This window comes from Procambarus clarkii, chromosome 11, assembly GCF_040958095.1.
Source record: "Procambarus clarkii isolate CNS0578487 chromosome 11, FALCON_Pclarkii_2.0, whole genome shotgun sequence".
In the NCBI taxonomy this organism is placed as follows: Eukaryota; Metazoa; Arthropoda; class Malacostraca; order Decapoda; family Cambaridae; genus Procambarus; species Procambarus clarkii.
In genome coordinates this window covers 36,731,746-36,755,286 of record NC_091160.1, presented here as the reverse complement: position 1 = coordinate 36,755,286, position 23,541 = coordinate 36,731,746, and the positions used below count along the sequence as shown (strand labels likewise).

Sequence of the window (23,541 nt, the reverse complement as noted above, 5' to 3'; positions counted from 1 at the left end):
AAGGAACCATCTGGCTGGGCTACTGCTCCAGGACACAAGGAACCACCTGGCTGCGCTACTGTTCCAGGACACAAGGAACCATCTGGCTGCGCTACTGCTCCAGGACACAAGGAACCATCTGGCTGCGCTACTGCTCCAGGACACAAGGAACCATCTGGCTGCGCTACTGCTCCAGGACACAAGGAACCATCTGGCTGCGCTACTGCTCCAGGACACAAGGAACCATCTGGCTGGGCTACTGCTCCAGGACACAAGGAACCATCTGGCTGGGCTACTGCTGCAGCAGACAAGGAACCATCTGGCTGGGCTACTGCTGCAGCAGACAAGGAACCATCTGGCTACTGGAGCAGTAGCCCCAGGACACAAGGAACCACCTGGCTACTGGAGCAGTAGCTCCAGGACACAAGGAACCATCTGGCTGGGCTACTGCACCAGGACACAAGGAACCATCTGGCTGGGCTACTGCTGCAGCAGACAAGGAACCATCTGGCTGGGCTACTGCACCAGCAGAAAAAGGATAAGAAACTGAAGCACGATACTAGATGAGGACCTAAACAATCTACAAGAGAGGGAAGCTACTCCTTCTATCTCTTGTACTGCTCGTTGCCAAGACACCAAGGCCCACTACACCTGACTAATCTTTGTATAGGTTATTTACCTATACCTTTACTCCTCACCCTCACCTATGTGTATGTACTTGACCTCCTAGCAGTACGCTCCAGGCATTGTTATCCAGCCAGCACAAGATAATATAAAACTCATCACAGAAGTCCTACATATAGGAAAAGAAGCACACAGTCTATGGCTGTGAATCACCCTAAATTTGATACCAAGTCACATTGGCATAGATGGGAATGAAAAGGTACTCGCTAGCAATAACTGCCGCTGTTCTACCTGTTGTACAGCTTAAAATACCTCCAAGATTTTCACAAATTAAGGAGCAAATCAAGAAGAAAATACTCCCAACTATCACAAGTCGCCAGTGTACGGCCATACACTAAATGACAGACTTAAGGAACACTAAAGAAGTATTAAGTCTGCAGGCACAAACAATGGTCTCTTCTGTCATGTTAGGGATTCTAATCATCCTATTGATTGGTCTTCTAAAAAAAAATTTCCTGCTTCTACTCTTCACAGACGCCGCCTGGTCGACTCAGCTCTGATACACAACCTGCCCAACATGTTACCTGGTCAACCAACCAGGTAACCTGGGTCCTGGCTTTGTTGCTGTCGACTCTACCCATCACAGTACATACTCAAATGTTCTAAACTTTCTAACAAACGCGACCTAAAATAAAATAAAATAAAAAACGTTTTTTGCTGTTTAATTAATCTGTTCTCTTAAAATACTAAAATGATAATGTATACAAAATCTAGGACAACCCTATGCCAAATTGGATACAATTTGGCATATGGTTGACATACCTTTAAAATATAATGAAAATATGCAACAACACCAAAATAAAATTGGTTTATAATAGAACTTCCTGGGGCGCATGTACAACCATGGCTGCAGCACTTGTAGGACCATTATTGAGAATGTGAGAGCAGCAAGTTGTGTATTTCAGGTGATAAGCTGCCGTAGTGTCGAGCAGACTAAAACCATGAGAAAATTAATAATAATAATAGTTTTGTTTAACATTATTTTAAAAATAATTAAAATAAAACATTATTTTCTAACAATAGAAAATAATGTTATCATAACAAGAACCATCCATTAGGCCTTGCTCACTTTCCGCAGATTTGGCGGGAGTTTGAGCGGTGATAATGGCGGCTCGCGACCCAGGATGGCCCATGGAGTCTCCCGCCGCCTGCATATTACTCCTACTCCTGCTGGGGGAAGCCACAGCCTTCCCCTCGGCCAGAAGGACAGGACACAGGCAGCCGACACCAGCCTGCCCCCCGGAGGACGAGCTGTTGCCCTGTGTATGTCACTTGCGAGGAACAGAGATCCACATCACGTAAGCAGCCATTGTTTTGACCAGGAAGTGAAAGGTATCTGAGTACTTGTTATATCCATTGGTAAGCTGCACTTTGAGGCTGTGTGTGTGTGTACATAGTGGTGTCCACTAGGAGAGAGATCTATAGGTCTAGCTTGGTTTAGTGTTGGGCTTAAGTCTTTATCAACCGCTGGAGGGTTATTAAGGCCACAACAATACTTCACTGACCAAACAACTTGTAGTTCATTCCTAAACATCGTCCAGAACTCATGTAAACCTGACATAATATATTTGTTCAAGTAAACCTGCTTTGTATTTAATGGATTTTTACTTTTCGGTGCTCACGACCTCTTGTCACAGATGTTGTTGAAGCCGAAGACAGTGGTTGATTCTAACACTTTTGGTTCAAGCTAATTCCAGTTATTTCCCATGTCACTGCATCCGAGTTTTGTTATGAATTCCTCACAGTTCTCTGGTTTATCTGTTTTAAAATCCCACCTTTGTTCTCTTTTTGTTTCCACCTTGTTACCACTGAGGGATACCATCTCTATTGGCTTCGACGGGGACAGTAAGCCAGGTGCTTATATATTCCCCCCCCTCAGTATCTTGTATGTTGGAATCATATCATATCGCATCTGTTACTTGCCTCGTGGCATATCTTTGGACATCCTTTATTTTCATTTGCTGTACCACTTATGGGTTCCATGCCAGAGCTGCATATTCTATGACTGTCCTAACATACTCTATAAAGTATTTTGAAGGATTCCTTAACAGAGTTCTTGAAAGCTATTATTAAGTTTACTAGATTCACGTGTTTTTTATATTACTTTGTTGATATGAACCTCTGTTGTTAAGGCTGGTGTCTTAAGGTTAATGCTCTCAGGTATCTTTTAATTATTAGATTTCTGCAACTGCTTTCCTCAGTAAGATTGTTTTACTATCCCTTGACAGACTGAATGTCACACAAGAAAAAAGATGCATTTTCAGGGAAAGCATAAAATAAGACACAACAACCGAGTTCTAAAGTTCAATATTATGAGGTGTTCATATTTTTATGATTCATTTATCTTCCCTTTCTTATTACCGTAAGTTTGAACACCTTCACAGCCTATACCTGGCTTGATCACCATCACTTGATTCTTCATGTTGCACCTCATCACTATCACCTTAATATGGATCTCCATATCGTGCCACCGTCGTCCTCCGTCAGGTGTGAGAATAGTGAGATGGAAGTGGTGGTGTCGTCCATGGAGGCGCTGATGAAACGTGTCCTGCGGGTGGAAGAGCTTCACCTGGTCAGCAACCGAATTCCCGTTCTTCCCGGCAGGATCTTCGGGTCCATACAGGTCAGTACCTTTTGCGCCTTCTGAAGTATCTACAGGAGCTGCTTATATTATCTGTATTCCTTAGTAAATACTTATTGTATTAGGCATAAAGCATGTCACATCTTAAAGAGCAGTATTTAATTAAACCAATAATGTGTTTCACTTCTTGCTAGAACATGCATAGGTTCGATCATTCAATGACCCAAAAATTTGTATTCCTTGAGGAGGTTGTCGTTAAACTTACTACTGTCTTTCCTCCCTTGACAGATCAACAAACTCTTCCTCATCAACAACGAGATGGTTGGCATTACCCGCAACGCCTTCGCGGGCCTCGAGTCGTCTCTACAACATCTCTACATCTCGGAGCCCGGCCTCTACGACCTACCCTTTGACACCCTAGACAATCTAGCTAACCTGAGAACCTGTGTGCTGGAGAACACAGATATATTACAGATACCCAGATTATATTCCCTCTCCAAGCTGGAGTTTTTAAAGATCGATGGTTCTAAAGTATCGTCTATTCCTTCAGCCGCCTTCCGGTTTATGCCCAACATGAAAAAGGTTCATATTGCCAACAGCCAGTTAAAAAAGATTGAAGGCAATGCCTTAGAAGGATTAGTGTACCTGAAGGAGGTAAATTTTTCCAATAACGCCATCAACTGGATTCATCCAAGAGCTTTCAGGACTCTGAATACTGTGGAGCATCTGTCACTAGCAGGTAATCAGCTCTCTGACGCCGCCATGGCCGTCCTCGCCGCCAGAGAGTTGAGAGAACTGAAGATATTCGATCTCAGCAGGAACCTCATAGTTGGACTTGCAAAGGGGACATTCTTTGATATGCCAACTGTGCAAATAATATACTTGAGACAAAACTTAATCTCGAAGGTAGAGCGGGGTGCCTTCTTCAAGCTTCCATCATTGCGGAGAATAGATCTTAGTGGAAATCTTCTGGACGAGTTCCATGCTGATATTTTCACGGAGTCTCTTGGTATGGAACACCTAAACATTGCTCAAAACAATCTGACATATATGACCGAAATGAGAAACATCGTCCGAGCTCTTCCGAACCTCAAGAGCCTAGATTTGAGCAATAATCATCTGAAAATCGAAAATCCAAAGGTTTTTGAGGGGCATCTCAAATTAGAAGCTCTGAAAATTAACCACAATGAAATAGAAAAATTACAAAAAGGATTATTCCAGGAACTTCCCAATTTGAGGGAGTTGTACTTGAGTAATAATTTCATTCAGAGTGATTTTGATGATCAAGTGTGGGATCTGCCGATGTTGAGAGTTCTGGATTTGTCCCACAACGAAATTAAAAAGGTAGATATTCACCTGTTGGAAGGTCTGCCTCAACTAAGCAGTCTGGACCTCAGCTTTAATGTGATCACAAATGTGGCAGAGAATACCTTTGTCGGCTCCACCTACTTAAAAAATCTCAACATGTCTTTTAACAGTATATCGAAGCTTCCTAAGAATATCTTTGCGGGGCTTGGAGAGTTGTTCGAACTAGAGTTGAGCTTCAATGAACTACTGGCACTGGACGATGGGCTGTTCCTGGGTCTAACCTCTCTGGAATTTCTGCACCTCACTCATAATCAAATTGTTTCTATTGACACAGAAACCTTTAAAGATACTTCCAAGTTACGCTACTTGGACCTTTCAGCAAATCTGGTGCAGGACCTGCCTGCCGAGGCACTGGGAAAGCTCTCTACCCTCCACGTCCTCAAACTCCATCGCAACGCCATTAATCAAGTCCTTGATGGCTACCTCAAGGGCCTTCGTATGGTTGAGCATCTTGATCTCTCAAACAATCACATCCAGGTTCTAAGTCAAACAGCTTTCCGGGACATGGTTGTTTTAAGAGATCTTGACCTTAGCGTGAACTACATCCAAAATCTCCATCCCGACATGTTCTCCACCACTAAATTGCTGGAGAAACTCAACATCAGCCATAATTACATCACTGATCTAGGCCACCATACGTTTAGTAACGTCAAACACCTCAGGATTCTCGACTTGACCAATAACTCCCTTACTGAGCTCGGAGAGGCAGTCATGGGTCTCTCTTCTCTACAAGGTCTCTTCATCAGTGATAACTATATCAGTATTCTAAAAAACACTTCCTTTGTTGAGCTCCCAAATCTTGATATTCTTAAATTTGACAACAATGGCCTCCAAACTTTTGAAGTGGGAACATTCCACAACCTCGACTCTCTCATCACACTAGATATGAGGAACAACAATCTCGTAGAGCTCAATCCTGATTCCTTCAAGTCCTTAAAGTCCTTAGAGGAGTTGCAGCTGAGCAAGAACCAGATTGCAATAATTAAGGATTTTGCTTTCACAGACCTGACATCCCTCAGAAGCTTAGAGTTGCAAGACAATGCCATTACAGAGATGGGCGCCCATGCCTTCCATAACATGCCCGCAGTCAAGTTCATCAACCTCAGTCGCAACGGCTTCCAGGACATTCCAGAAGACTCACTGGGGAGACTGGTCACCCTTGACGTCCTAGATCTTAGCTGGAATTATATCTTGGAAGTCAAGGATTCCAGCTTCTATGGGCTGGAACGGCTGACAGTGTTAATGGTAAGATCATCATTTATCTCTCCAATCAAAAGTGCTATAAAGCTACAAATCTTTCAATTTATGATACGCATCGCTCTGAAGGATTCTCACACAACTACTGATTGTTTACAAGACATAGATCTTACCTGCGAAATATTTATAATACAATTTAGACTCTTCCTTCTTCATAGTCTTCACAGTAATCACGGGCACCGTGACTCTAATTTTTTATTTTATTTTTATTACGGTAACTGGATACACACAACGTTATTACGTCGTTGTAACACAAAAATAATGTTGTTATAACGTATAAATAATGTGGTTATGATGTAAACATTTTGCTCTAACAAAAATAACGCTGCTATAATAAAAATAACGTTGCTCTAATATAAAAATAACGTTGCTCTAACATAAAAATAACGTTGCTCTAACATAAAAATAACGCTGCTATAACATAAAAATGCTGTTATAACATAAAATAACGTAAAAATAACGTTCTCATAACATAAAAATAACGCTGTGATTGCAATGTTAGATTATCACTGCAAAATGTCTTTATTGATTTAGCTTGTCTTTATTACTATAGGTATTAATTATCATAGCTAGTGCCTGGTTTACCAGGAATCAGTTTTGGATTTCGTAATTTTAGGAATGGATGTCTCTGGTGGATGTATGAATATTGGTCTGGGGGGGCTGGGAAACCTCTCAATCACTGTATTCGGGGGACAGGCAGCCAGTGTGTGTATATATATACACATGTTAGGCTTATGTCGAGGTCCCAAGGTCAAACCGCTAGCTGACCCCGCCCAGGATGCAACTCCGCAATAAGCTGACTAACTCCTTGGTACCTACTCACTGCATGTACCTTCAGAACGGGTAGTACCTGCAACAGCGCCCTGCGTGGTAACCCATCCTGCACAGGGGTGTTGGTCTATTGTCTCCTGCTCACCCTTCACTGTATTCACTCTTCCCCGGTGGTCATTTTCTTCCTCACTTTGATATAATTTAAGTATTCACTGCCTTCATCTCCGCCACTATCCACTTTCATGGTCAGTACCAACGCCACAATCTACTTTCATCACTACTACCATTATCCATCTTCTTCACCACTACGCCTACCACCATCATTATCCACCATAACGTCCACCATTATCCACTTTCATCTCCACCACCACTATTATCCACCTTCACCACCACCCGTCACCCAGCCCACTACAGTTTGGATGTCGTCCACAGCTGCACGACAACGACCTATGCCGCCTCTCCGGGGGGTCGTTCGCCAGCCAGCGAGCCCTGAGGATCCTCACTCTCCACAACAACCAGCTCCGGCGCCTCCACCTGCGGGCCCTGGGCGCCACCATCACCGGCCTCTCCCTCCTCGACATGAGTGGTCAGTCTCTCTCTCAGGTGTTGTCACGGGTCTTCAAGGGTCATGATGGGTCACAAGTCAGATGAAAGGGGGAGAAGAGGCGGTCAATGGTCACACTAGATTACAGACACAGGGGTCAAAAATCACATTAGGTTACATAACATGGAAATGGGTGCACACTTAGTTACAGACAGGAGGAAGGGGTCACACTAGGTAAAAGTGTGTGTGGAAAAGGGGATCAAAGGTCACACTAGGTTAGAGAGTGTGGGAAGTGGTTAAAGGTCATAATGGATACAATAATCGAGCATCTCTCTCTCTTTCTCGGGTGTTAGGTAACCCGTTCCAGTGCGACTGCGATCTGGTGTGGCTGAGAGACTCCCTGACTGAGGACCCTGACGGCGACCGTGGGCCTCGCACCGCTATCCTTGGGGACTCCCTCAGGGGCGTCCCTGTCTGCGCTGCTCCTCCACAGTACAAGGGACTTCCCATCACTAAGGTACGACCTCCACTGAACAAGGGACTTTCATCACCAATAATGGCTCCTGCTGTACAAGGGCTACCCATCACAAAAGTAAGACCCAAATAGTTCAATGAACTTCCCATCACCGCGATACACGGTGATGGGAATGGTACGACGATCGAGGGATGGGATGCACCCCCATCCCTCGGTGTGATGGGGTGCACAGTGAGGTATTTACATTCCTCACTGTGCAAGGAACTGTATAGGGCACGACCTCTCCGGCAGGAAGGCGTCTCCTGGAAGCAGGATTGGCCAGGGTACGACCCCACCTGCAGGCGAGGGAGGGGTGCTGAGTAAGTACATTTGTCAACCAGTTGTAACCGCCCGCTATAATGTGTCAATGTTATCATTCACCAAGATGATGTTGATGTTGGTAGAGATAAGCCTTTATTAACGATGAAGATGATGATTTGTAATTATGACAAACTTTTGTTTTTGCTTCTTAAATGTAATTCTGATGTTATATTTTCCATACACCACTTCCTCGTGTCGTCCACCGAAAACACCACTCACCTTGGACTATTGTGGTGCTGCTGTTGCTGCTGCTCCTGCTGTTGCTGCTCCTGCTGTTGCTGCTGCTCCTGCTGTTGCTGCTCCTGCTGTTGCTGCTGCTCCTGCTGTTGCTCCTCCTGCTGTTGCTGCTCCTGCTGTTGCTGCTGCTCCTGCTGTTGCTGCTCCTGCTGTTGCTGCTGCTCCTGCTGTTGCTCCTGTTGCTGCTGCTCCTGCTGTTGCTGCTCCTGCTGTTGCTGCTTCTGCTGTTGCTGCTGTGGATGTTCCATGGCCACAAAAGGTGCCAGCGCAGGCCTTCCTGTGCGAAGGGGAAACTACTCCAGAAGACGGGGAGGTGTGTGTACCCAGGTTCCTCGACCCACAGCTCTTCACAGGTGGTGAAACAGGTCGGTCTTCTCTCCAACCTCTCTCCTCTGCACGTTAAAACTGAAAGAGTAAAGCATATGTAGAGGTGGGGACACTCTTCTGATTCCAATACACACATTAACCTACAGTACGTGACACTTCTTGAATCACGCACACAACCAGATATTCTGATTCACATAGTATCTGAAACTCTTCCAGAGTCACACACACACTCGATTTTATCCAATCACACATAAACTACCTCACTCGTCCTGAGTCACACACTACCTACTGTACGATCATAACTCTGCTAGCATTCTGTGTGTGTGTGTGTGTGCGTGTGTAATAGCCCCCCTACTCTGTGTGTTACAGGCGAGGCTGTTGACCCTGGAGCAGCTAACACCTTGTTCCGGCTCACCAACCTGACCAAGGGCACCTCCCAGGGCGGCATAGGGCCATCCTACCTCGACTACAACAACCCCATCTTGGTTCACGAGCTGCCCGCCTTCATCTCCCCCGCCACGACTGGCCCCGCCACTGCAGGCACCACCACCACCACCACTACCACCACTACCACCCCGTCAGTGTCGTCCGCTGCCACCACCACCTCCGTCAGCGCCCAGGGCGCCTCGGCTGTACCTCTCAGCACGACTGCCAAGGTCAACTTGCCCTCCTTGCTTATTGCAACTTTCTAATGATTTAATTTTTTTAATTACCTTTTAATAATTTCATATATTTTCAACATTAGTTTTTGTGCTCGCTTTTTTTTAATAATTTGTATGTAATTTTCTAATAACTTTTTAATTCCATTTAATTCTCTAGTTTAACTTCTTTTATATGCATTTCTTTTTCCATTTATTTTAAATTTAAAATCATTCTATGTTCTGCATTATTTTTCTTATCATTTGAATCTACCTGTCACTTGTAACGTAATTTCCCCTGTAATTATATTCCTCTCCACAGAGAACACAACAGGTTGGGCAGCAACCTGGCGACAAGTTGGTGAGACTAATTTAGGCACAATAGAGTAGACGTCACTTCCTGAGTGAGCGTGCAGCCATATTGGCCCAAAAGTAAACAAACTGCTGCCAAAGTCTGATTACCACAACATTTTCCGGCGTTTTTTATCGATATATAAAATATATTGTAGAGACTACACTCATACGTTATTTTCTAATACAAAATAACTATTTTATTTCGTAATGTTTCCTATGGAAGCTTGCATGACACGACAGGTACGTCAAGAGTCCAAGACTAAAGTTTTTAATAAAATTATTATACAAATACACAGCTATAAGGGAAGAGAAACGAAAAATCGGAGCGATTGTCGCGTATTATATATTGACAGTGTACACTGTATACTTTGATAATGTGTAATATGCTATAAGAACTCTGATCTTATCGTTGCTCTGCCCTTGCGGTTACGTGTACAGGGAGCGAGATCTTGCTCTTTGGACTAGCTGCAGCTCTCTGTACTGGCATGTTTACTCTCTTGATTTTTTTTTCGCCGTCGTAACTGTTCTTGAAGAGTTTTATAGAGATGGCTTCCACAACTTCTTTCAATGATCACACTTGATTACTCGTACAGCATACTAGTATTTCCTTACGTCTTTTTACTCATTTGCGTCTTTAACTTCCATATCTTATTTTCTATAAATTTAAACATCCTTTCAGTATACTCTTCATTTAAGCTATTCCAAACAAGAATTTTGTATGTAGTTATCATGTCTCTTTTGATCCTCCCTTTCAGATTTGATAGATTGAGTTTACTTAGCCTGTCTTCGTATCTCAATCTTCTTATTTCGCGGACTAGCCTTGTTGCAAACCTCTGGATCTTAAGATTCCAATCTGGTGTTATGTCTTACGGGTCAAGTAGGTTTTTAGGTGAGCCCATGAATGTAATATCATAATGACTTCTACCTGAGACTGCAGGTGAGCCTAATGGTTGTGACGGTGTGTGTTGCAGGCGGAGCAGCAGCTGGGGACGGTGTCGTCGAGCATCCACACGGTGACGGGAGACACACCCACCATCTACGCGGGGTCGTCAGGGAGCAGCAGCGGCAGCAGCACCGCTCTAGTGGACGACCACAAGCATGAGACTGCCACCGAGACTGGCCTCTTCAGCGGTCTCATGTTTCCCACTCTTCCCAATATCCTGGAGACCATCACTAACTTCAGGCTCCCCAACATAGGCCTCAACGTCAACTGGGCAGGCCTGCCAGTCATAGGCCGCCATGAGACAGGGGCCGTGTCTGAGTTCGGGCCGCTGGACGACGACAAGCCCATGAAGGGCCCCGACAATAGTCAACCAATTTGGATTGATGGACCCACCAGTCCACACCCTCTCTTCCCCTCCCCTCCACCACCAATTAGACAGTCTATGGCCATGAAGCCTCCCCCGCCACCAGCCGAGGTGGCGAACCAGGCGAAGGGAGGCTCCATACCTCGGCTGCCTGTGAGGGGCCCCGGGGTGCCCTTTGTGTTCCCCGTGGTGAAGGGAGAGCGTCACCGGCCGGGGGTGCCTGGCGTGGTGGTGCCTGTCAGCCGCCCCACCAACGTGTGGGGAGACAGGCCTCGCCTAGGGCCCGCACAGAGCCCCATACACCCTCACGCCAGGCCCGCGCTGCCCTCCGTCATGCACCCTCACCCAGGACCCAGTTTTGACACCCCGTTCCTGCCTGTCTCCGGTAATCAACAATCTCACACCGGACTCAGGCAACCCAACATTATCAACCGTCAGCCCTCGGTTACCTCACATTTCACACCCACAGTGCCTCAACCCTCCGGAGGTTTCCTGCCGCAGCTTCCTGACACTGGCACCAAGATACCAGGTGCCATGAGAGGCACAGTGCCGCGGTGGTCGCCCCCGGCCGTCATCCACCCTGACTCTGGGGTGTCCCATTATCAGCCCAACGAACCGTTTCTCCCATACCAACCACACGACCCCAACCATCCCATCACCATCGTAGATCCCCCAAACATGTCCGGCGCCCACCGCTGGACTCCTAACCAGCCCACCCGCCCACCCGGCCCCGTCCCGCCCATGGCCATGGTGACGGCCACCAGCACTGCGACGGACATGTCGCCGTCGGAGAGTCAGTTGGGAGGCGGTGGGCTCGGACACGGGTCGCTGGAGGTCACAGCAGCTGGCGTCGAGCGGCCACCGTCGTCCTCTGACATGGCCGCCACGGCCTCCCGCCCTCTCGCCGTCCCATCATCATTCTCACCGACATCGTTAGTCGCCAACCCCCCGCTCATCAAAACTCAATTAAGCAACTTTTCACCATACCCAAACGATGAGCAAAATGGCAATTCTTCTAAAGATCATCCTATGGTACTGCATCCTCCACCCCCACACGCCCCTCCACCCTCACACGCCCCTCCACCCTCACACGCCGCACCACACGTCACGCCAAATTTTTCCCCAACATGGCCTCCATTACCTGCGACGACTTCCGACTCTCAGCTGGTGACTTCGCAAACAATACACGCTTCCACCACTGCACTAGAAGGGCATCCTGCTACGCCCGCGCGCCCTCTACCAGCCGCACCCACACGCCCTCCACCTGTTGCACCAGCACCCTCTCCGTCTGCTTTACCCACACGTCCTGAATCTGTCACGCTCACACATCATGTATTTGCTATGCCAACTCACCCACTACTTGTCACACCCTCAGGCCCAGAACTTGCCACACCCACACACCAAGCATCAGTCGTCCCAACACATCCACCACCTGCCACGCCCACCCGTCCACCACCTGCCACGCCCACGCATCCACCACCTGCCACACCCACCCGTCCACCACCTGCCACGCCCACGCGTCCACCACCTGCCACGCCCACGCATCCACCACCTGCCACACCCACCCGTCCACCACCTGCCACGCCCACGCGTCCACCACCTGCCACGCCCACGCATCCACCACCTGCCACACCCACCCGTCCACCACCTGCTATGCCCACGCGTCCACCACCTGCCACGCCCACGCATCCACCACCTGCCACGCCCACGCATCCACCACCTGCCACGCCCACGCGTCCACCACCTGCCACGCCCACGCGTCCACCACCTGCCACGCCCACGCGTCCACCATCTGCCACGCCCACACGTGACCCAGACTCTCCAGAGGCGTCTGAGACCTCCCTGAGCGACCTGCTGGGGCTGCTATACGCCGCCGAGGACGAAGTACAGCGAGAACAGCACCAAGAGCCCCCTGAAGGTGCTGACCTCTCCCAGGGAGGCTTCCCGGCGCTCGAGGACACTCCGCCCGACGCTCACCTCTCCGGCTCCCCCTCGGCCGTGACTATCAGGTCCCCTTCCGTCTCCTCCACTCCTACACCAGCGCCACAGTACTCCACTACCACCACCCCCACCAGCCGCCCTACAACCATGTCCACCACCAGGAGCACCACCACCACCAGCCGCCCTACAACCATGTCCACCACCAGGAGCACCACCACCACCAGCCGCCCTACAACCGTGTCCACCGCCAGGAGCACCACCACTAACCGTCCTGCAGCTGTGACCTCCACCACCGCCACCTCTCACATTCCATCCGATAAACATTTGTTCCCGGAGGACATCTTCCCGCCACAGGTGGGTGAGGACGTGCGGGAAGACCTCGCGTCTGACTTCCTCGGGAAGTCAACCTCGTCTTCCTCCGGTGAACATCTCGGAGAAGTGTCAGAGAGCAGCAGCGAATTCCCCACAGTCGTATCCCCTTTAGTCTTGCACTCTGTAACCCCGCTACAAGATGACGAGTCCCTCTCGAGGCACCCCATGCAGGAGCGGCCTGGTGCCGCCACAGCGCACTCCAGGTCACGGCCAGGCGTCGTCTTCCCCGTGGACAAGTCAGGCGAGCCACTACTGGGCTCCGTGCCCCGCGTGCCCCCTAACAACACCTACATCAGCCCGAGCAAGAGCATGGGGCGGGGCGGATACCCAACCATCGAGCGGGTCTACCAGCCTGGGCAGCTGGAGACCGACACGGAGGATGAGGTCGACCTTCCCTCCGAGACCGCGACTCTCATGCCTGACGCTACCTCCCAGGAGCCGCTCCTCCACGAGTCAGAGTTCTCTACGAGTGAGGCAAATGTCATCGACTGGTACTACAACAACTACTACCGGGAGTATGCGTCCCTGCCCGTCGGGGGCAACAAGCCCACCTAATGGCGCCCACATGCCAGCCCTGGAGGGCCCCGTCCTCTTCACCTGCTTCCTGGCTACCTTACACCTCATACACTGGTAGCCACTCCAGTGCTCTCTCCTCATACTCATCAGTGTTATACATAGACCATACACAGGCTGGTGTATAAGAAGCAACTGCACCCTGTCATACTACATATAAACATTATATATAAATAAAAAATTATACTCCAACCTTTCCAGTGTCGGAAACAAACTCTAAACGCATTTTACCTCAGCGGTTCCTTAGGGACATAAACTAAAGGGTAATAACTAAATATGAATTACAATTAAGGGATAACTACTTGATTAGGTCCAAAATATTAGGTCCAGAGATCGATATCAAGATTTAATTCATATGAAATTCTATAGATCCAAAGTAGAATTTGTATTATTACTTTTTTATTCTTAACTCATTTGAACAAATAAAATCATAAAATTAGATTTTCAGATTATTTTCTTTCGTACTTGGGAACAAGAAAGTGTTATTGATGCGTGATTTGAGCAGCGCAAGGGTTAACACGTGTCTACATCGTCCAGGAAGTAATCCCAACAGGTATATCGATTTGTGCGTTCACAACACTAAACTTAAAATAAAGTTACGGTGGGAAATCCACCTTACCTAGTGTCAGTCTCAGTGCCTCCAGGACCTGTGTGATGAACACATTAACTGCTGTGATAGTACTCGTGCTGACTCTAAGATAAACATATATTTTTGATAGGTTAGTTAGCCCTAGTGTCTTGCCGGATTAATTCATGATTACGTAGTCTAGAGTACAAACCCTACAGGACATTTTTTTTTCTCTCGATCAGAAGTTTGAGGACATTGTAAAGTTATATTGAACACGATGTTTCTTCCCCGTAACCCGGCAGAGCCCAGTGGTGCTTAACGACACTCTCCCCTCAGTCATTCTAATATATTTATAGCAAATTTTATATACAATTTTATAATAAAAGTACAATATGTGCTGCCAGAAGATAATATACTGCTATATTTCATTGATGTATACATTTAAATTATATTTCTCAATATTTCTAACATATTTCCAGATCTACCATTAAATTTAATTCATATTAAATGCTAATAGTTCTCTGGTACTGGCAATAACAGTTCCCTGGCACTGGCAACAGTTTCTTAGTACTGGCAACAGTTCTCTGGTACTGGCAACACCTACCAGATTCTGAAAACAACTTGTAATTCCTATATCAACAGTATTTATGTAATTAATTCTTATATATGTTATTCCTTCGTGTTTAGCAAGTGTGGCTCCCCGTCTCGTCGGGAACCACTGTATGTTAGTGCGTTCGTGCTGTAGTAATGTGTATTTACGGGTGTGAATGTCTTATTGATGTATATTTTTGACGTTTCTGGAATAAATGCATGATGATTTTCTCTCCGTCTCTCTTTATACTTCTCTGTCTCTGTTTGTCTATCTGTCTTCTCTGCCCGCCTGTCAGTACATGTCCGACTTTATTTATCTTTTAAACTCTATGAGATTCTGTATATTTTGTTGCAATGTATATTTGTCTTGAAATCCAAATAAAACTTTTTAATTTGTATTATGAAGAACTATTTAAATCCTCAGCAATTTCTACGTAGAAGCCCACATATGTTAACACAGGGACAGTCTTCATGGCATTAAACGAAGCTGGAAAGGGTTCAATAGTGTGTCTTCTGTCTGCTCCCCAGGCTGAGGGTCATCAGCTCCGAGAACAGGCTAAATGAACTGAATTTCACGTCATTGGGAAGACAAACAAGAGAAGGAGACATGATCACGACGTGAAACATATTCTGGGGAGTAAGAAAGGTACACGACAGGTTTTTTTAACGGGTAGAGACAAAAATGAGGGGATACTGGGAATTATGTGGTAAAATTATCCGCAATAATATTAGAAAGATCGCTTTTAGTGTCGAGTATTGCTGAACTATGGAATCCTGGAGTCAGACTCCATACACAAGATGTGGAGTGGTGGAGGTAGACTCCATACACGGCAGGTGGAGTGATGGAGACACTCCATATACGGGATATAGGAGTGGTGGGGGGCAGACTCCCCATTATAATTATAAATTAGATACAGCAGAGCAGTGTGGTTTAAGTAGGAAGAAACCTAGATCAGTTGATTGTATGTTCACAGGCGGGACCCAAGAGCTGTAGTTTAACTTTTATAAGCACAACTGGTTTCACTCACACACACACATATTTACAATACAAACAATGCACAAAAAAAAACACTGAAATCTTTGAAAGCTTATTGTGTTAAGCTGAGGTATGTACAACTTAAGGGTCAGAGTCACCACCGTATATGGTAGCTCTACAACTCGTCATCCTGACAGAACGTCGCATTTTAACGAATACTTTAATACATTAAATATTGTAACGCCAAAAATTGTCGTTCTAGAAAATGGCAGCGGCTCGCGAAATTGACACAATGTCCCGTTTTCTGTTCGTGGGTCCACTAGGTTCGTGGGTAGGGTAGAATAAGGTATTTTAGTACGACAGTTTCCTGACGTTGGAACCGCTGGCGAGACGGCCTGGCCAGCCCGGCCACCACCCACGGCAAGGTTATGATCAGAGCTTCAACATCACCATTACTACTGACAGACAAACTGTCTAATGCTATACATTACTAACCACAATATACCTGGATAATAACACTTCATTCACTAGCACACATATATATGTACTAATATAGGCCTAAGATCGTATATTAGGCCTACGATTGCTTATTTAGTCATATGACGTTAGGCTGAAGAATTACTTCAACTTTTAAAAAACGCTATTTGGAGAATTTCAGTTGTACAAAACGTGAACTTTTTGTGGGACAAAAGTTCATTTCTGTACGTTCAACAAATAGCTGCTATGCGTGCTATAATTTTGTTAATGATATGGTGATTTATTCATAAATGTTGTTTGTACATTTTTGAGTACAGTACGGTAGTACATTATCTATATTGAGTACAGTATGGTAGTACATTATCTATATTGAGTACAGTATGGTAGTACATTATCTATATTGAGTACAGTATGGTAGTACATTATCTGTATTGAGTACAGTATGGTAGTACATTACGGAAAGGAGGAGGGGGAATGTTGGGGAGAGTGGGAAGAAGAGGAGAGAGGAGGAGGAGAAGGGGTGAGGTGAGAGAGGCGGGAAGACTGGGAGAGAAGGAGAAGGGAGTAGACGATGAGGAAAGAGGTGAAATGGGGATGTTGGGGAGAGGAGAGAAGAGAAATGTAGGAAGAAGGGAAAGAGAGAGAGAGAGAGAGAGAGAGAGAGAGAGAGAGAGAGAGATAGAGAGAGAGAGAGAGAGAGAGAGAGAGAGAGAGAGAGAGAGAGAGAGAGAGAGAGAGAGAGAGAGAGAGAGAGAGAGAGAGAGAGAGAGAGAGAGAGAGAGAGAGAGAGAGACAGAGAGAGAGAGAGAGAGAGCGAGAGAGAGAGAGAGAGAGAGAGAGAGAGAGAGAGAGAGAGAGAGAGAGAGGGGGGGGGAGAGGGAGAGAGAGAGAGAGAGAGAGAGAGAGGGGGGGGGAGAGGGAGAGAGAGAGAGAGAGAGAGAGAGAGAGAGAGAGAGAGAGAGAGAGAGAGAGAGAGAGAGAGAGAGAGAGAGAGAGAGAGAGAGAGAGAGAGAGAGAGAGAGAGAGAGAGAGAGAGAGGGGGGGAGAGAGAGAGAGAGAGAGAGAGAGAGAGAGAGAGAGAGAGAGAGAGAGAGAGAGAGAGAGAGAGAGAGAGAGAGAGAGAGAGAGAGAGAGAGAGAGAGAGAGAGAGAGAGAGAGAGGGAGAGAGGGAGAGAGAGAGAGAGAGAGAGGGAGAGAGGGAGAGAGAGAGAGAGAGAGAGAGACAGAGAGAGAGACCCGAGAGAGAGAGAGAGAGAGAGAGACCCGGGCATAGACCCGGGTCTCTTGAGACCCGCTATTTGGGTTACCCCCAAATAGTATGGGGTACCCATTTACCTATAAATGCTAAATAGGTAACTGGCAGTGACAACAGGAACTGGACGAATTGAAGTCCCCACCTCAGCAAAATAGCTTCTTAATAACGAGGAAACAGAATAATATCCAAGACGAGGAATACTCACTAAATATAATACACAGACAACGAAGACCTGACAGGGGAAAACCTGGGGAAACGTGGACACAGCCGCGATGACGAAGGAACAGTCGCGTCCTGGACACCGTGAGGAGAGGATGTGGCCGGCCGCTCCTCCTTCACTATCACTCAGAATACTCATCCCGGCACATGAGAGCCATCACACATGCGTGCGAGAATAACAGTTCGCTCTAATTCAAATAAAATGTGCCTTTACAAGTCAAGGTGGTGACATTCCGTAAATGTATATAAGCTCCTGCATTTAAATGGAGTACATAGTTCCTTAGAGAAATGCTTGGTTGAGTGTGGGCGACGATGTGGTCAGACCACAATACCTCCACTACTGGCTGGGGAGTCTGTTTCTTCTTCCCCAACGAAGAAATCGGTGAGTGTTTCAGCATGGGGCAATTGTAAACACTTTAAACAACTGTGTTACTTAAGTTAACAAGAAAAAATTATGCACCCCATTCCCACCAAGTGAGTAGTAATGGACCCCATGCCTATATATCCTTGTTACTTGAAGTGGACACCAGACCCATTCTGTGAGTAGCAATTATGCAGTACCCCATACCCATCCTGTGAGTGCTGGTACACCCCCATACCCATCCTGTGAGTGCTGGTACACCCCCATACCCATCCTGTGAGTGCTGGTACACCCCCATACCCATCCTGTGCATGCCTGTTAGTGAGCTCTAGCTCTCTATACTACCTACCAACTACCCTTGGTGTACCTGTTGCCTTATAATTTGACTATTCTTATGTTTAAATCATTTGATTCTGGCCTTAAAGTTATGGTTGAAGGTGACTTCTTCTTTCATGATGGGAAAGTCTCTTTTCTTTAAGAGAGAATAACGAATACGTTTTTATCATTTTTTTTTAATTTATTTGAGAAGACCAACAATAGATGTGACCTAAACTAGCTGGAAAATCCCCACTTTTGTTGACGGTAGTTGGCATGTCTATCTTCGTGTGTAGACGTTGTATACATCAGTCTCAGACACTTGTCTCTACAAGTGTCTTGATGCGGTACACATATACCTTACTGAAGACACTTGGACTGCGATAAATAATTGTCAATATTTCCAGGTGTAAACGCCTCTTATCGGACCATAATATGGGGGGGGGGGTACACAGTGACGGAACACAGGCACACACACACATCCTTTATCTCACTATTGCTTCATCACCAGCAAAATTTACTTAGCGTTGGACCCAGACGAGGAGCGTGAAGAGCGCCTCCCAGCGGCATCACACGCGCACTCTACACCCACGCCAGCTTTCTTTTCATGTTTCATAAACTCAGAAACTGGCTTCCTCGGCCATGGACGGGGAAACAAAAGAGGAATCATCAAGCTGCTGATTATATGGCTGCAAGTTATGAGGTTATAAGGAGTCAGAAAGAGCGGAAGGTGGCGTTGGAGAGGGTTGGTGTGTGGAGGTGACGCAGCTGGACTGGAGTGTGTTGGAGAGATGGGGTTGAAGGAGGGAGGAAGAGGCTTCTCTCCACCATGGCCTTCCTCAGGTCATGGTGAACCTTTCTACCACTAACTGGGTACTCTCTTCATCCAACCTTCACAGCTCAGCTCACCGACTAGTGATTGGTTCCTTTCCAACGGAACCAGAGTTGGGTTATCCATAGCCTATACTGTCTGGAACTACCAATATCTACACTACCAGACAACAATAGGCCCGTCTGTTATAAATTAGTACCATTCTTAACATAATTGTCCACTCATTGCATAGCCTTGAAATTATATTAATGATTACTCACGATCAGGAAATACAATGGAACTACGGACAATATTTATCCAGATCACAGTACGTGAAAACGCTGCCCCGCTTATCCACTTGAGAGCGACGGTCTCGCTTCATGCAGGTCGGCGTTCAATTCCCGACGGTCCAAGTAGTTGGGGACAATTCCTTTCCTCCGTCCCATCCCAAATCCTTATCCTGACCCCTTCCAAGTGCTATATAGTCGTAATGGCTTGGTGCTTTCTCCTGATAGTTCCCTTCCTTTGGGCAGAAGGCAGATAAACCTGACAGACTGTGATGGTGCTCTGTGGCTGAGGAACCTTGTTGGAGGTTGGGGTACAACACTGATGGTGCTCTGTGGCTGAGGAACCTTGTTGGAGGTTGGGGTACAACACTGATGGTGCTCTGTGGCTGAGGAACCTTGTTGGAGGTTGGGGTACAACACTGATGGTGCTCTGTGGCTCAGGAACCGTGTTGGAGGTTGGGGTACAACACTGATGGTTCTCTGTGGCTGAGGAACCGTGTTGGAGGTTGGGGTACAACACTGATGGTTCTCTGTGGCTGAGGAACCTTGTTGGAGGTTGGGGTACAACACTGATGGTGCTCTGTGGCTGAGGAACCTTGTTGGAGGTTGGGGTACAACACTGATGGTGCTCTGTGGCTCAGGAACCGTGTTGGAGGTTGGGGTACAACACTGATGGTGCTCTGTGGCTGAGGAACCGTGTTGGAGGCTGGGGTACAACACTGATGGTTCTCTGTGGCTGAGGAACCGTGTTGGAGGTTGGGGTACAACACTGATGGTGCTCTGTGGCTGAGGAACCGTGTTGGAGGCTGGGGTACAACACTGTGTCAGCTGGACAACTGATTTTTTATTATTATTTATTATTCATGACGAAGGAAGCAACATTCACAAATACAGTTACCACATATTGAATAGGAGTACAACACTCAGTGATTGTACTTGTACACAAGTACAACACTCAGTGATTGTACTTGTACACAAGTACAACACTCAGTGATTGTACTTGTACACAAGTACAACATTCAGTGATTGTACTTGTACACAAGTACAACATTCAGTGATTGTACTTGTACACAAGTACAACATTCAGTGATTGATGGAGTTTTGACTCCAAGGTCCCTTTCTTCATCAATCTTCTGCAAGCTAATGTTGTTGATTTAGTAGTTGTCTTGTGCACTGTTATGCCCCATGTGCAAGAGCTTGCATTTTTCGATATTAAAAAAGCATTTGTCAGACTTCCAACCATTTGTGTTTACGCAGATCTCTTTGTAAGGCCTCAATATATCATCTTCACTTCCAACGTTAACAAATGTCTTAGTTTCATCTGCAAATTTGATGATGTGATTTGCAGTATGAGAATGACACCATCCTGACACCCATGGCTTGTTGGTGACGGGCATCCAAACGATATAATCAACCTGGTTAAGAGGTACCTGTCTAAGAGGTACCTGTCTAAGAGGTACCTGTCTAAGAGGTACCTGTCTAAGAGGTACCTGTCTAAGAGGTACCTGTCTAAGAGGCACCTGGTTAAGAGGTACCTGTCTAAGAGGCACCTGGTTAAGAGGTACCTGTCTAAGAACTACCTAACTACGAGGCACCGTCTAAGTGGAATCTGATAACGGTAGACTCGGGGATTTTACTCCTGTGTAGCTAAATCTAGAAAAAAACAACAACAACAGATAGACTCGGGCTAAATTATTGAGATCTGGGGCCAGATTCACGAAGCAGTTACGCAAGCACTTACGAACCTGTACATCTTTTCTCATTCTTTGGCGGCTTTGTTTACAATTATTAAACAGTTATTAATGAGCTCAGAAGCACCAGGAGGATGTTTATAACAATAACAACAGTTGATTAGCAAGTTTTCATGCTTGTAAACTGTTTAATAAATGTAACCACAGCCGTCAAAGATTGAGGAAAGATGTACACGTTCGTAAGTACTTGCGTAACTGCTTCGTGAATCTGGCCCCTGGAGAGGATACGACAGTGCTTATTATGGACTCAGCTGGACCTGTCTGGGGCGCAGACAGGGTTCACTCACGGCCAAAGTAAACAAAGAAAGGTATATAAGTTAAATAGAACATGAGAGGCCTCAGATGGAAACATATAAGTCACAGAGGTATAATATGCTCTCAGTTGGCATGTGCTGAATGAACACAGAGAACGGACTGGAGAAAGATGAACACAGAGAACGGACTAGACGAAAATGAACACAGAGAACGGACTGGAAGAAAATGAACACAGAGAACGGACTGGACGAAAATGAACACAGAGAACGGACTGGACGAAAATGAACACAGAGAACGGACTGGACGAAAATGAACACAGAGAACGGACTGGACGAAGATGACTGAGAGAAAAATTGCGTCACTCGATTATAAAGAGGCGGGCCCAGGAGCTACTCCTCCCTGACTGCAAGTACTAGCAGGTAAGCACAATATCAGGTAAGAAACATCCTGAACAAGCGGAAAATAAGGAGACAAAAATGAGAGCAGAAGTATGACTAGAGGTTTAAGAGGACCTGAAAGCCAGCCCCTCCACCACCACCACCACCATCTTCACCACCATCTTCACCACCATCTTCACCACAACCAACACAATTACCATAACCACCTACTCTATCACCACCAGAACCTCCGTCACCACCACCACCATCTTCACCACCACCACCACAATTACCATAACCACCTACTCTATCACCACCACAACCTCCGTCACCACCACCACCATCTTCACCACCATCTTCACCACAACCACCACAATTACCATAACCACCTACTCTATCACCACCACAACCTCCGTCACCACCACCATCTTCACCACCATCTTCACCACAACCACCACAATTACCATAACCACCTACTCTATCACCACCACAACCTCCGTCACCACCACCATCTTCACCACCATCTTCACCACAACCACCACAATTACCATAACCACCTACTCTATCACCACCACAACCTCCGTCACCACCACCACCTTCACCACCTCTCACCTCAGTGAAGATGATCACTAAACAGGCGCCTATCCAACAAGAAGTCCGCCTAGCCCCTGAATGAGGGTATTATAATATATGTTTTGTTATTGGGGACAGGACGTCTGGCCTTAGGCTTGTCAAGAATTCCTCCTCCCTGGATCGAACTACTGACCTCTCCCAGAATGCAACCCACAACAGCTGTCTACCCTCCTCCCGGGTACCTATTTACTGCTAGGTGAACAGGTCATTAGGGTGAAAGGTGAACGTAACTGGAATCCTCAATTGAGAGCCGGGAACGTTGATCACTGTGCTACTGTCCCCCATGATGTCCCCTAAAACAAGGAAAATAGAGACAGCGGGCCACTAACGAACAATAAAATAAAAACTAACGAACGTTCGAACACTAACGAACAATAAATCATTTTTGAGAATGGTCCAGGACGGACCGGAACGTCGCCGTCCCTTCACCTTCTAGTGTGTGGTCCAGGACGGACCGGAACGTCGCCGTCCCTTCACCTTCTAGTGTGTGGTCCAGGACGGACCGGAACGTCGTCGACCCTTCACCTTCTAGTGTGTGGTCCAGGACGGACCGAAACGTCGCCGTCCCTTCACCTTCTAGTGTGTGGTCCAGGACGGACCGAACGTCGTCGACCCTTCACCTTCTAGTGTGTGGTCCAGGACGGACCGAAACGTCGCCGTCCCTTCACCTTCTAGTGTGTGGTCCAGGACGGACCGAAACGTCGTCGTCCCTTCACCTTCTAGTGTGTGGTCTGGTCAAAATCATTATAACAATGGATTATAATGGCGTGGTATGAGCGGCGAGTGAGCACTCGAGCGAAGCGTAGGGCGCCAAAACATTAGCCGCGTCCGGACCAGCGAGGCTCCGCCCTGCTGGGTTAATGTTGACCTTCGCGCCAGCAAACATGGCTGACACTC

At 46.8% G+C, this 23,541-nt stretch overlaps 1 protein-coding gene across 1 annotated transcript in view; it reads left to right on the top strand.

Moving 5' to 3' along the window:
- atk (artichoke) overlaps positions 1–15,325 on the top strand; it is a 59,161-nt gene extending 43,836 nt beyond the window's left edge. Inside the window, exons 2-9 of the mRNA XM_045742941.2 lie at positions 1,742–1,961; positions 3,151–3,286; positions 3,533–5,857; positions 7,073–7,226; positions 7,538–7,701; positions 8,516–8,621; positions 8,953–9,239; positions 10,547–15,325. Coding sequence (XP_045598897.2) covers positions 1,768–1,961; positions 3,151–3,286; positions 3,533–5,857; positions 7,073–7,226; positions 7,538–7,701; positions 8,516–8,621; positions 8,953–9,239; positions 10,547–13,750 — 6,570 coding nt within the window. The 5' untranslated portion in view covers positions 1,742–1,767 and the 3' untranslated portion in view covers positions 13,751–15,325. The remainder of the gene's footprint in view (positions 1–1,741; positions 1,962–3,150; positions 3,287–3,532; positions 5,858–7,072; positions 7,227–7,537; positions 7,702–8,515; positions 8,622–8,952; positions 9,240–10,546) is intronic.
- Positions 15,326–23,541: the final 8,216 nt, after the last annotated feature.